The sequence below is a fragment of the Solea senegalensis genome, linkage group LG9, assembly GCF_019176455.1.
Source record: "Solea senegalensis isolate Sse05_10M linkage group LG9, IFAPA_SoseM_1, whole genome shotgun sequence".
NCBI lineage: Eukaryota > Metazoa > Chordata > Actinopteri > Pleuronectiformes > Soleidae > Solea > Solea senegalensis.
In genome coordinates, this window is record NC_058029.1 from 12166491 (window position 1) to 12180359 (window position 13869).

The window sequence follows — 13869 nt, forward strand, 5'->3', positions numbered from 1 at the left end:
ATGACGAAGACTGCTCTGATTCTGTCTCTCATTGCATCTTTCTCGCAATGTCCGGTCACCGGAGAGAGAGCGGGTTATGCCGAGCCTAGATCACGGCTCTGTACTTCTACGTGATTACTAATACGCCAAGCTATTGATCACCGAGAGTCTGCGGTTAGTTACCGTTTCAACAACAACAACAACAACAAAAAAGAGGGAGAAGAGAAGCGGGACAGCGGGGCCTCTGACAACACTGACAAGGGTAAAGTGTTATTTCTCTCGCACTCCGACAGCTGGACAAGGGGGCGGAGTGGGGAGGTGGGTGGGTTTTTGGTGCGTTGTAGGGATGTACGGACGTGTGTGTGTGTGTGAGTCAGGAGGGGCATTCGGCCGGCTGGGCAGTAATTCTTAATTGACACCTGTCAGGATAATGGCGGCAGTCACAGCTGTTGCGGGAGAATTTGTCCATCGTCCCGTTCATCTGTCAACTCTAATACCCGTCCTAAAAGCTACCCCCCAACACACACACACACACACAGATTTCAGCCCATCATCACACACTTTGCACTGTTCATCCACCCACACACACACACACACACTTTTCCACCAGCGTCTTTGATGTTGCTGTTGGACTACACACACACACACACACACAAACATTTGTGCCCACTGCCATGTTTCGCAAAAAAATCCCTTCCTTTCTGTCGATGTTACTCGATTACTGGAACGACGACACTCAAACCACGCTGACATACATAGTAATTCTGTGTTTGCAGACACCTTCACAAAAATGAAGAATGCACAGGTAAAAATCTTTCATTCCGATCTGTATGCGTTTCCCTTTCAGCTTCTCATTCCCCCGCCGATCTCCACCAAACTTTGTCTGAGTTACAACCAACAGAAGAAAAAAAAGGTGGTGGCGTTGGGTAAAGCACAGTTTAAATTTTTTGTCATCCTTGTTTTTCCATTCATCCCGTCCTCCCCTATCACCAGCACCATTTCCTCTTCTTTCTTTGCTTTTGAGTGGCAAAAAATTTGTATTTATTCAGAGGGGCTGTGCTGTGTGAGGGGAAACATGCTGGAGAGGAGAATAGAGTGAGAAATACAGGGAGAGGGAGTGCCGAGAAGTGAGAGAAGAGATGAGAGGTATGTGAAAGAGACGGCGGGAGTGAGGGAGGAGGTAGAGAGGCATGGAGGAAGAAGCGATGGAGGCGAGGGAGGAGTGTGCAGGGGTTGGGTGTCCCTGGATAGGGTTTTTGCTCTTCTGTAGTGGGCCCATCTCGTTTGTCTTGTTTGTTTGTTGGCATCAAAGAGCTGCCTCTCACTCCCCCTGCTAACTGATGTAATGAATGGGTAAGCTACATGTTTTCTTTCCCTGCGCTATGGAATTTAAATACTTATTAGACAAAATATTCTATAATTGCTCATCTTTTATTGATAGAAGTAACGTGTTAAATTTGGCTCGAGCTGACTTTCCCTCACCCTCTCGAGGAGGCGCGGCGCTGATCAAGAGAGCAAATTTACCCTCTGCAAATGAACTATACTTAAGAAAATTTGAGATGTCAATTTTTTTTGCCTTAAATGTTGCACGACTACTCCTCTTGAACACTTCCCCTCTTATCTTACTCATGTCTGAAATTATGTGCGGGGGGGGGGAGAAAAAAAAAGAAAGAAGCAAAAATGCACCATATCAACACATTTCCATTAATGATCTCTTTAGCCTTACATCCCCACTGTGGAGCCTGAACAAAATGTAATTACTCAGCACAACACAAATATTACATAGTAATTAGGCACATTTTAACACAAAGCTGATAACAGTGACAGCACGCCGTTTATCAAAGCTTTGAGTCCAATCTGAATTTCACAAAAGATTAAAAAAAAACTAGTTTGTTATGCTGCTGCAACATTGAAAAAATGAGAACAAAAATTCTTTATTTTGGGGGGGGGGAAATGTTTTTCTATGGCAGTCAGGAGTAAGACTGCTTGTCAGCCCAGTCCCAGAGGGCTGCTTTCTATCTGTTTCAGACTTGATTTTTTTTTTCTTTTTCTTTTTTGGATCCCATGACTTGCTGCTGTTTTTATGTGCTGCAAGGCAGGCAACAAAGCACATCTGGCTGCTTTAATGATATGATTTCCCATCATACTAAGCCACCTCCATTATGACCTCCCACAGAGACATGCTGGCTGCACTTAAGCATTAGGTTTAGGTGTGCGTGTTTGTCTGACGGTCTAACTGTCTGTGTTTATGGTTGACAACGTGCAAGTGTGTGCGTGTGTGTGTGTGTGTGGTAGCAGTGTGCCCTAAGGGCAGCTTTTTAAGAATGCCCCGGAAAGAATCAGGGAGACAGAAAAAGAAATAGACAAGGACAGGCATTAATACCACGGTGTGAAATATATTCTTGTTTCTGAGAATGGGAACAGCTTCACAAAAGCAACCTTAAACCTTCCTAATACCTTACATTTGATACAAAAATAATGTATTCACTGATAATCAATTTGAATAAAAATATGTGTTTTGCGTGTGTGTGTGTTTTGAAAAATAACATTTTTGTAAATCTAACTTATGCACGTATCGTGCCTGGGAAACTAACACCACACACACACGCACACAACACAGGAGCACTTGTGGTGACTTGAAGCATTAGCAGAGCAAGCTGAGCATGTCTGACCTTTGACTGGCTCAAATCCCAGATGTAAATTTAACTATTAGTTTCAGAGGGTGGCGCACGAGCAAAAGTGGCCATCGACGAGGTCGATCGATGCCACCTGCTAACGACGCCGCCACTCCAATTAGCGTAACCTCTAGCCGAGTCCAAACACAATCGTGCACGCGCGCACACACTCACACACAAATGGAAAGCACACAGCCCAAGTGTGTGTTTTGAAATTAAACAGGCTGTGGTGGATTATTATGTTGCTCCTGCTCTCTCTGATATCCCTCCCTTTGATAGAGAAGAGTGAGCAGATATGACAGTCAGAAGTGAGAATGTGTGGAGCAGTGAGAGGTTTTTTTACTCCTGTGTTTGTGTGTGTGTGTGTGGGGAGGGATCTGAAGGCAGGCCCCTGCTAAAGAGGATGACTAACATGGCATGGTTACCATTACACTGGTTCAAGTTATTCATTCCAGGAAAACTAACACCGGTCAGTGCTAAGCTACAAACACACACACGCTTTTCACCTCTGTGTCTATTCCCCCTCTCTCTCTCTCTCTCTGTCTGTCTTTCACAAAAACACGCGCACATACTTTTGCATCAAATTCTAACATAAACTTCTCATTCCTCAGACGCTATGGAGCGTTTAAGCCCGTGCAAGATAAAAACCCACGTCAACTCTCCAATGCCAGGGACACTTTGCAGAAAATCAACTTTTTTTTGTGAAGGAAGGAGAGGGTTGTTCAAAACCCAGAAACATTTAAAGTAAAAAAAAAACAAACAAACACACACACACATAGAGGGCCATACACCACTGTAGTGATCAGCACGCTGGTGTAGACAGAAGAGTAGGGGGCACATAAATCTCAGCAATCTCAAGCGAAGGGGGGAATATCACATAACAGCATCGTCAAGTAAGAGCACAAAGGTCGCTGTGTAATCTTAGCTACCCCGGGCATGCAAAATCATTAATCCCCGGGCACTGTGATTCTCCAGCTCGGAATAAACGGGAGGCCTTCAGCGAGGCGACTACAGCGCTGAGTTGGGAGGACATTCAGCCAAAGTGCGTGGAGACCGTGTTTTGATATGCTGGTAATTTACAAGCAGGCCTATACAGCACATGTAGAAAAGTGTAAAAACTTCAGCAGAACGTCGACAGTTTTTTTTTTTTAAAAACGGTCCCTGGGATTACTCTGGAGTGCCAGTATATCAAGCGGGTTGAAGCGGGGCCTGAGCTGTGTGTCATTAATATAAAAATAAATAAATCTTGTGAAACTGTTACAAAGACAACACACACACACACACACACACACATTCCAGCTGAGAACAAGGGGAAACTTTAAGTAAAAATGCTGCTACTTTGATTCAGAAAAGAAACGCCACAGTTAAAAACAGATTTTTTTTTTCTTTCTTTTTGAAAAAAAAAAATGAGCGAGCACAGTGAGAAGAAAGAAAGGTCGTGATGTGCTGTCGCTGGTCTGGCTCGCTTATTACAAGGTTATAAGAGTGGCAGTATAGTGGTGGGGGTTGGAAGGGTATAGTAGGGGCTTAGCGAGGTCATTAACTGGCATTGTCTCCTGACGTGATTAGTCAGGTAGCAAAGTCCATTTGTCACCTGCACAGGCAAATTGAGTTGGTGCTGCACTAGGGGCTATAGGGACTGTATAATATCAACTTGATTACATCAAGGCAGCTGCGGACTTGACACCTTACTGAATTTGTCAGCATTAATCGTTAGGGTCTGTCACAAATCCATCAGCTCCTCAGATAATTAGGGCTCTCTCTAATGAAGCCAACGGGAAGCAACCTCACCCTCCCACCACCACCACCCTCCTATATGCACGAGCATACCCACTCTTTCTCATAATTAACCATCATGCTTCACGGAAGAAATAAGAGCAAGTATCTTATCTGCCCTTCCTTCTCGTCTTCCTTCTCTAAGACTTCCTAAGCCTTGGATGAAAGACGGCGTCACTCCATTCTGCCTCTGAAGTGTATCCAGTCTTCCCTCCTGCCTTCGTCACCTTCAGATAGAGTCGTTTCACTGTGTGAGGTGAGGCTACAAGTGGGATAACACACAGGGCAGCGTGCGTGCAAAAAGGGGATAAATATTGTATGTATTCATACTCATTCACACGTTTAACGTTGCAGGGGTTGTTTTTTTTTCTGTATTTCACTCCGGGCATATTTTCATTTCAAAACGGGAATATCCTGGGAGGGAATTTGGGCACAACATTTGTTTGATGGCTTGGAAATTATATCTCACATCTTTGGCAAAACTCTCACACACACACACACACATACACACACTATCTTCAAATCAATAATGAGAAAATCATGTGATATTTTGCGTGAAAACTAATTAAATAACGTCTCATAATTTGCTTTAAAAAATAGATGTTGTTTTTAAAGAACTCTGTTTGTTTTGAAAAAAAACCCACTCATTTAACATTTGAGTAAAATTATGACTTCTTTCTTTTTTTTTAGTGAATACATTTTTGCCAAAAAACTAAATTCTGTCTTTGCTCAAAGTAAAACAAGACAGATCAGAACATTTAAAACAACAAAGTTGAGCTCAACGAAACGCAGGAGTTCGACGTTGTGGCCGTTTGTGGCGTTGTGACGAATAGTTCTGGCCTTGAGAGTCTCAAGTGAGACGCAGGCAACAAGGTGAGACATAAAAGAACGCTTGTCCCAACAAATCTGACGCTTTAACTTCAACGATCAGCGTCACTAAGAGCCTTTGCCTCTGTGCAGGAGCACTGGCACGAAGGAAGCTACAGGTCCAGAGACGCATCACACTACCTGCTATTCTCTGTGTGTGTGTGTGTGTGTGTGTGTGTGTTATCTCTGGCCACCTTGTACATAGAATAATAGAAAACATCTCACTGGCCAAGCTGTGACTGACTATTACTACCCATGATGTACATGACCCTCAGTGGACAGTGCAGTAGTGTGTAGGGAGTGATCACAGAGATGGAGAAACCTAAAAGAAATCATTCTGCTCTGACCCTGGCTGAGCGACATTTCACTACAACATTAACCGTTTCTCTCTTTCTCTTTCTCTTTCTCTCTCACACACACACACACACACACACACAGAGGAGACCATTAAGGCTGAAAATCTAAATCTGAACCGTTGTTTCTCAGTGTGGGCCACGCATCACGTGCACACTGCTTCTCTAGAAAAGGCAAAAAGGAGAAAGACAAAAGTCAGCACAGTGAGCACTGGTTGAATGTTCCCCATCCTACACTCCTGTCTCATCCTCCTCCTCCTCCTCATCACCTCCGCAGCTATCATCACCAGCTCCCTGCTTAAAACGATAAAACCTGCTAAGTTCAAAGTCTTCCGTCGGCTGGCCCTCCTGTTCGACCCGCTTTGCACCTCATATTTCAAAATCTCTTTAAAATTCTGTAACTGTCTTTTGTTCACTCCAGTTGTTAATGCCTAACTTCAAAGGCTCGGCCTCATTAGCACAGAGGTAGAAACCCCTGTCACTCATTTACATTTGTTTAAAGGCTGCAGGGAGACGAGGAGGAGGAAGGGGGGAGTCCAGATCCAAACCACTTGAAGTCAACCTTGTCGGTCCTCTGCCAACACCTGGTTTTATCAGTTGGTCACATTGCAAATATTATACTCCCCTCCAGCAGTGGATATTGATTTCATTACTGGACTGATCCTTGCAGTGAATGTGGAGTGAATTTGGATGGGAACTCTCAAAAAACCCCAACACACACCACTATGACGAAAAAGGCGAAGAGAAGGAACTGATTAAAAAAAGAAAGAAAGAAGTGTTTTTGATTGATTTTTCTAAATGTGATCACCACACACACACACACACACACAGAGCGAGAGTCCTTTCATCTGGGTTTCTTTTTTTTTCTTCTTTTTTTTGCATCTTGACATTAAAATAAAATGAGGTGATTTTCCACCATGATTCACAACTTTATTTGCGTTCTGGTTCCTGGTGGAGACAACAGCAGGGCTGTGTGCTGTGAGTGGTTCAAGCAGCCAGAGACATGCCTGTCTTCATGGAGGGATTTATTGATGTTTATCAGGGATGAATAGATCAAAGACTGTCACATGACAGGCGATCAATCACGGATCAAATCAAGGATGGCAATCCTCTAATAAAAAAAGAAAGAAAGAAGGAAGAAAACCGGCTCTCACCAGTTTTCTCCCCCTTCTTTCCCAGTCAATTATTCATCATTACTCACTCTTGAACCTCAAAAGCTTCCCTTTATCCCCATAACATGCCATTTAGTTTATCTCACTGTTCTTAAGAGGACTTTCCTGGCAAAAAAAAGGATATTTCTGAACAAAAATAAATTAAAAAAGACTCTTAAGTGGCATTGCGGAGATATGTGCGTCATTTGTGCAATGAGACACATTTTACGCACCAAGTGTGGGACAGGAGGAGGTGAGTTAATGACACAACAATTTTGAATTTAAGAAAAAGGGAGTAAATGAATCACAGCATGCAGCACAACTACGCGACGTGGAGTGGAAGAATTAGTTTGATTTGACATGTGTGAATAAAAAAACTATGATGTGAAATGATCGTAATGGAGGGGCGGGTTATACCTGCTGATCGCCGCGGCTCTTGCTGCTTTCTCCTCGGCATAGTGACCGTCACGTTCCACGGTGCTTCTCATGCAGGAATTACAAACAAATCAAGTCTCTTCAGTTGTGGAAAATCATCCCGTGTCTCGTGGGCAGCAGCTCTGGGTCTCGCAGGAGAAAATGTCAGTCTTCTTTTCAAACTGGCTGCTCGTTTTGGGGCTGAAAAGCTGGATCGGCTTTGGCGAGAGTGAGCTCGGAAATTACGAAGGCTTTCGGCCAGCTCCTGACACCTCCGTGTCCATCAAAGATCATCTTCCCTCATCTCTCTGGAGGCAATGTTTTAGGAAATGAAATAAAAAATAAATAAGCACAAGCAGCACCTAAAAGTTTTCAGTTCATCCCACTGGAGAAAAAAGCCCTGATTTCCAGTGCTGTTTGGAGGGGGGGGCGATAGTTTGCTGCGTCTTTTACGCACACCAAAACTAGAATATAAATAAACCAAACAAATAAGTCCAGTGTGATCGCACTGCACAGCTTTGATGAGTAAGGTATCCTTGAGTTTCTTCCTCTTTAGCCAGAAACCTGAAAGAGAGAGAAAAGGGAGAGGAGAAAATAAACAGACAGGCATTAGATGGGTTAATGTCAGTCCCGTCACCACCACGCCACCTCAGCCCAGATCCAGCCTCACCAGTCCGGCGGAGACTTTTTCCTCCCTCCCCTCCTTCCCTCCTTCTCTCCCAGTGAAAAAATAAATAAACGGGACGAGCACGCGTTTGTCGCTTACTTACGTTCAAGGGCTCGTGGAAACGATTTCCGCCGCTCATCTCATCGCATCTTGGACAGAGTGTGGTTTTTTTTTGGAGGGGTTGGTTGATGCGGTGGAGAGAGGATATCACTTGAGAGAGAGGGGGGAAACAAACAAGACGCAGGCGCATCCAAGCTTCGCCAACAACAAAATCAGATCGACAAGGACTTAAAATGTTTGTCTCTTTTAGGGAGAAGCAGAGCAGGGGGCAAAAACTCCAGGGACTGATCCGAGGTCTCCGGAAAAAAAGAAAAAATGGAAACGGCGTTGGATCCAGAAGCTGTTTCAGACAGTCTCAACTGATAGACAGACGCATCGAGTGGCTTTTCCTGCTACATTTTTACTCCTCCCCTCTCCACAAGCGTCACCCCTGACAGAGGAGCCTACCTGTCAATCTTTTTAATTGTCTTGTTTTTCCTCCCTCTCTCTCTCTCTCTCTCTCTCTCTCTGCCTTTTGCTTACTTAGAAAAACCGAACCTCCATCAAAGGAAGCGATTCTTTCACAACTTTAATCAGGAGATTAAAGTAAAACCGGCAACTTATATAAATAACTTATGTAGGCACATACACACACACACACATAAACCGCAACAACTATTATTGCAGTGTTTTTTTTTACAACTGTTTACTGACACGAGGTCTGACTCCCACTGTGTGGAAGAGAAGAGAGGAGGGCTCACTCCCTCCAACATGTGTTGTAGTTACAGTGAGGACACTTTGAACAAGCAGATGACAGTCAGATGACACCGGCGATGACGATGGAGATGTCGGTGACGATCAGATGGAACGTGAAGATAACACACTTTTGTTTTTGTCACAAAAGCACACGCGCACGCTTTGGTTACAGGTGTACCCGCAGCAGCAGCAGCAGCAACAGCAGCTGCGCGCTCGTACATTAAAAAACATGCGATTTAAACGGCGGCGCGTTTGCGCATCACGTTTGCTGCGTAATCGTGTTTTGAATATTCTGTAGAAGCCGTGCGAGGATCCTCGGTGGTGCTGCTGCTGTTTTTTGTGGCTGTGAGGGAAGCAGCGGCAGCGGCGGCAGCACAGAGAGGAAACGTTGCGGGAGAAGATGAGGATTGATTTGTTTCACCTTACTAGGAAGTGAGTGTAGTGTCCGGGAAGGGGAGGGACTCACTCCGTATGAGGCGCTGCTGTGCTGCTTACGAGGCTGCACCAGCGCAGCCTTTCCTTCCTAAATACTCCATTCCACGCGCGTCATGTGCGTTTAAGTAACCGAGGCTCGCGCAACAAAAGAATCTCGTGTTTTTGTGTTTATTCATCTAACGTGAGTTTTTGTGCCGGCTCTGCACGGCCCGGCCTGGCCTGCGCACTACTAGTGCGCGTGCAGAAGGGAAGCCAATAGCGCAGGCTAATGGTAGCGCGGCTTACTGGCCGTCAAGTTCGTCCGTGAACTTTGTAACATTTGGGTGCCATGTCCAGCCTCCAGCTGCTGCTCAGGAACAGCAGGGGAGCGGGCTCGTGGTTCGGTCGCAGCGGCGCCGGCGCACTTTCAGGAGTTCTGTCGGTCGCGCGGCGCTCCATCATAGATCTGTCCTACTCCACGCACTTCATGGATTTTAACGGATCGTCGATACCGAGCAGCATGAAAAAGCTGGTCGTCACTAAGCTCAGTCCCGATTTCAGAAGCGCCGTTTCTGTGCAAACCGTCGCGATTCCGACTCCCGCAGACTCGGAGCTGCTCGTCAGGAATCGGTGAGTTGTTGTTGGGTTTTTTTTTTTGAAGGTTTTTGGGTTGTTTTTTCTGAAAGCTGGACAGACACAGACTCGCGTTTCCTGCTGCGCCCTCAGTCCACGCGTGTCACGAGTCTGTCTGTGGACCAGTATTCTATCATCCGTGTGTCACTGTTTTGTTGAGAAGTTGTAAATATACAAACAAAAAAGCACCACGCTTACCTCGATTCACCGATGTCCAGCACCTGCGATCATCATCATCATCATCATTATCATCACAAGATGGCAAAATACGTGAGGAATAAGCGCTCTACTGTAAATCCAAGTTCCGCCCTCTCTGCATTTGTCTATCAATCCATCTCTCTCTATCTCACCCTCCCTCTCTCTCTATCTCACCCTCCCTCCCTCTCTCTCTCTCTCTCTCTCTCTCTCTCTCTCTGTCCTCCCTCCTGTCTCTCTACGTCACCAACCTGCGGACAGAAAGTCACCGGGGGCTCAGAGTCAGACTGGCACCGGGAGATGGAGAAGGAGACGCGGTGTTGTTACATGGCGCGGGGAATTGCAGCATCATTTCAGTCAGAGCAGCAGCAGCAGCAGCAGAGTGTTCACAGGAGTCAGAGTCTGAAAGACTGTGATATAAACAGATAAACGATGTGCTATGACATTTAAAATGGTTCAAAATTACAATTTTGTTTTTATTATTATTTTATAGTATACTCACCTGATCTGCTTTTTAAAACTTAAAGTTCACTAAAACAAATGCACCTCAGGGTGAATTGTGTTATTTACACCCAATAAACACAGTGCTTTCCACAAATGATATGAGGTTGCAACAGTCCTTTATTGCCCTTTTAAGACCCTGATGTGTGCTTTGTGAACTATGACCTTTGAGCATTAGATTAGAAGTTTGTTTTAACCAACAGGAAATAAAGTAAATCAATATTTCTGTTTTGTGGAATCATATCATGTGAGAGCCACATCTACTGTTTTACACACACACACCAAACGTGAAAGTGTTAAGTGACAATTCCACAGTGAGATTATGATAATTGAAAAGATCATGGCTGCAGTGAGAGATGGGGAATTAATCCACAAGGACGCAATAGGACTCTTCATTGTTGTTATATTATTATATTATATCTCCAATCACATCACGTCAGATCAAATAGATCTTACATCACTGAATGCTCTTCATTTTTAACAACGTGTTAAACAGTCTTTTGACAATCGTAATGGTTGACTAATACATGGCTCTGCACAGAGGTGGAGTAGCAGCGCTGTTTAAGGAAGAATATTCATTTTGAAAAACAATTTTCAGATATTTTAATTCACCTTTGCCTTAAAAATAAAAATGGCCTTAATATTTAATTTTTTTTCTTCCCCTCTTGTCAGAAATATTTGTTCATTTTAATTCAACAAAACTGAGCTGGCTCAGTATTTTCAGTGAAACGTAGTTGTACCTTTTTTTTGATGGAACCGCGTTTTGTCTCTTGGAAGAAACTTGATTCCATACATGTAGTTAAATCAGGGGCATTTCATTAAGTCGCCCATGTATAAACCACAGAGGCATTATGTACAAGCTCAAAGTACACGTGTGACATGCACAGTAATGAGGCGCAGCATGCGTGCTGCTCTAAACAGCGGTAAATGATTTATTTATACATTCCTTTCCCACATATTTGTTTCCAACATGTTACCAAAGTAAGATGAAAACAGCCGTCGTCGTGCTGAGGCAAGATGTGACTATCTAAGGTTTTTTGTTTTTTTTTTGTTGTAAAGTGCAGTTTGTTGTGGGTGTCTCTGAAGACAATGAATCATGACATCATGCAATGTGTTTTGTGATACAAGCCTTTCTCTGTCAGAGCAGGGCTGTTCTCTCCATGAGAAACGGGAATCATTGCCAAAACAAACCGGAGTGTTTTTGCCTTGTGGAGACGTGTCTCGAGAAGGAAGCTGAAGTCTTGACCTTCAGACTGGAATTCAGGAAATATGTGCTTACGCTAATGACCGCACAAAAGCCTTTGTTTGCCGCCGTGAATGAATTGTGTGGAGTACTTGTATACTTTGATTTTCTCACTTTTAATTGTAAGTGTTGCTTTTTTTCTTCTTCTCTGCTTGTCCTCAGTTTTGTGGGAATCAACGCCAGCGATATTAACTACTCCGCAGGCCGCTATGACCCCTCACTGAAGCCTCCCTTCGACGCCGGTTTCGAGGGTATCGGCGAGGTTGTCGGCCTCGGCCTCAGCGCCAGCTCCCGTTACACCATTGGGGACACTGTGGCCTATTTTGGCAGTGGTGCCTTTGCCGAGTACACGGTGGTGCCTGCCAAGGTAAGTGTCCCTGTGCCTGCAGTGAAGCCAGAGTTCCTCACCCTGCTGGTTAGCGGTGCCACAGCCTACATCGCCCTGAAACGTCTGGGCGACCTAGCCGAAGGTGAGACGGTCCTGGTCACAGCGGCAGCAGGAGGGACCGGACAGTTCGCCGTGCAGTTTGCAAAACAGGCCGGTTGCCATGTGATCGGGACCTATTCGTCCAACGAGAAAGCCGGCTTCCTCAAGTCCCTCGGCTGCAACAGGCCAGTCAACTATACCACAGAGGACCTGGCCAAGACGCTTAGGAAAGAGTACCCAAAAGGCATCAATGTGGTGTACGAGTCAGTCGGAGGAAGCGTTTTAGAAACGGCGGTGAACAGTTTGGCCAATAAAGGCCGGCTGATAGTAATCGGCTTCATCTCTGGGTACCAGACACCATCAGGGATTCCGCCTTTTAAAGGAGGAACACTACCGGTCAAGCTGCTTCAGAAGTCGGCCAGCATGCGAGGTTTCTTCCTGCCCCACTTCTTAAGCGACTACACAGAGGCTCTGAGTAGTATGATACAGATGTTTGCCAAAGGGAAGCTAGTGTGTGAGGTGGATTATGGGGAGCTGGCACCAGGGGGGAAATTTGTAGGTCTGGAGTCCATCTATCGGGCCATGGACTACATGTATGCTGGGAAAAACCTAGGCAAAGTGGTGGTGGAAGTGGCTCCGCCCTCTGTCAGTAACAGTAAGCTGTGATTTCATAGATAAGTGACCTCAAATGATAGTGTATAAAAATGCAAAACTGTGAATCTGAGTGTTATTATTTTTGTAAAATGACTGATGTGGAATTAAAGATAAACCTTGATGGTGCGTTGGTGAATAAAGGAATTAGCAACTTAATATTGATTCTATATCTTATTTTGAAAATTTGTGCAATAAAAATAAAACTATTTAATTACTATGTTGCCTCAGTCATCACTAATTTGAATTTTTGATTGAGTTTTGAGTGTGTTTCTGCTTTTGTTTGCACAGATTCAGATTAAAATTCCAAAAAAAAAATCTATCGAGTGTTTACCGCTTTCTGAAATAATTTCAGACCTGCTGCCATACTGTGCTTGCTTTTAGCACTGTTGGGCACTTTATCTACCATAAATGTTTTATGATGGACTACACTGTTTTTCTAATGGCGGGGCTTACATTGGTGTGTGCCTGTCAAAAGTAAAACGCTGCTCCAGGTGTGCTTGGTATTTCATTGCCTGTTTGTGGCTGACAGAATCGGCATTCACACAATCAATCTTTTCATTCACATGCCCCGAAGCCGCACATAATGATAAAAAAAATTAGTCCAGCTAACCAGGAGTCGGACTATAAAATGTCATTATTTCTCGCCACCATGGGAAAAAAAATCACTCTTGGTGAATGCATTGTAAAATGTCCTCTGACATATTTTTGTTGCCATTTCCATTTTTTGTGTGTTTGATTTAGTTTAGAAAACGAGAGACAAAGCAGTGAAGCATACATTAGGAGGTTTATTTAATATACTCTACAACCTAAAGATTATTATTGGCATGAGACCTGGAAAAATAACTGTTTATTGCAGCTTTTAAAAGTTTTCTAAATTTCATCTCGCAGGATGGAACTTTTAAAGCTAAGCGGCGCATTACTCCCCTGTATTAATAGATAGGAGATATATTGTAACAGTCCCATGTTTTAGTAATGTGTGTTGTCCAAAAGCAACACCTGTTCCTACCAGGCAGGGAGGAATGTAGTCCTCATGCACTGTGAACATGTTATTTCCTCATCCAGGTGGCCACTGAAAATATAACTGTGTGTGAAATACATTACAGGTGTGACCCCAGCATGCAAAGC

The 13869-nt window shown here is 44.2% G+C and overlaps 2 protein-coding genes across 4 annotated transcripts in view; one reads left to right on the forward strand and one right to left on the reverse strand.

Moving 5' to 3' along the window:
• LOC122774395 (teashirt homolog 1-like) overlaps window positions 1-10060 on the reverse strand; it is a 34822-nt gene extending 24762 nt beyond the window's left edge. Inside the window, exons 1-2 of one of the 3 annotated variants that reach the window (XM_044033612.1) lie at window positions 9923-10060; window positions 7219-7779 (exon numbers count right to left, since the gene is read on the reverse strand). In XM_044033612.1, the coding sequence (XP_043889547.1) occupies window positions 7219-7258 (40 nt within the window). In that variant the 5' untranslated portion in view covers window positions 7259-7779; window positions 9923-10060. Of the gene's footprint in view, window positions 1-7218; window positions 7780-7981; window positions 8523-9922 lie in introns of those variants that run through there. The other 2 variants (XM_044033611.1, XM_044033613.1) reach the window with 2 other exon arrangements.
• LOC122774396 (prostaglandin reductase 3-like) lies at window positions 9149-12961 on the forward strand. The gene is made up of 2 exons (XM_044033614.1): window positions 9149-9721; window positions 11826-12961. The coding sequence occupies exons 1-2, from the start codon at window positions 9441-9443 to the stop codon at window positions 12754-12756; spliced, it is 1212 nt and encodes a 403-aa protein (XP_043889549.1). The 5' UTR covers window positions 9149-9440; the 3' UTR covers window positions 12757-12961.
• The last annotated feature ends 908 nt before the right edge of the window (window positions 12962-13869 follow it).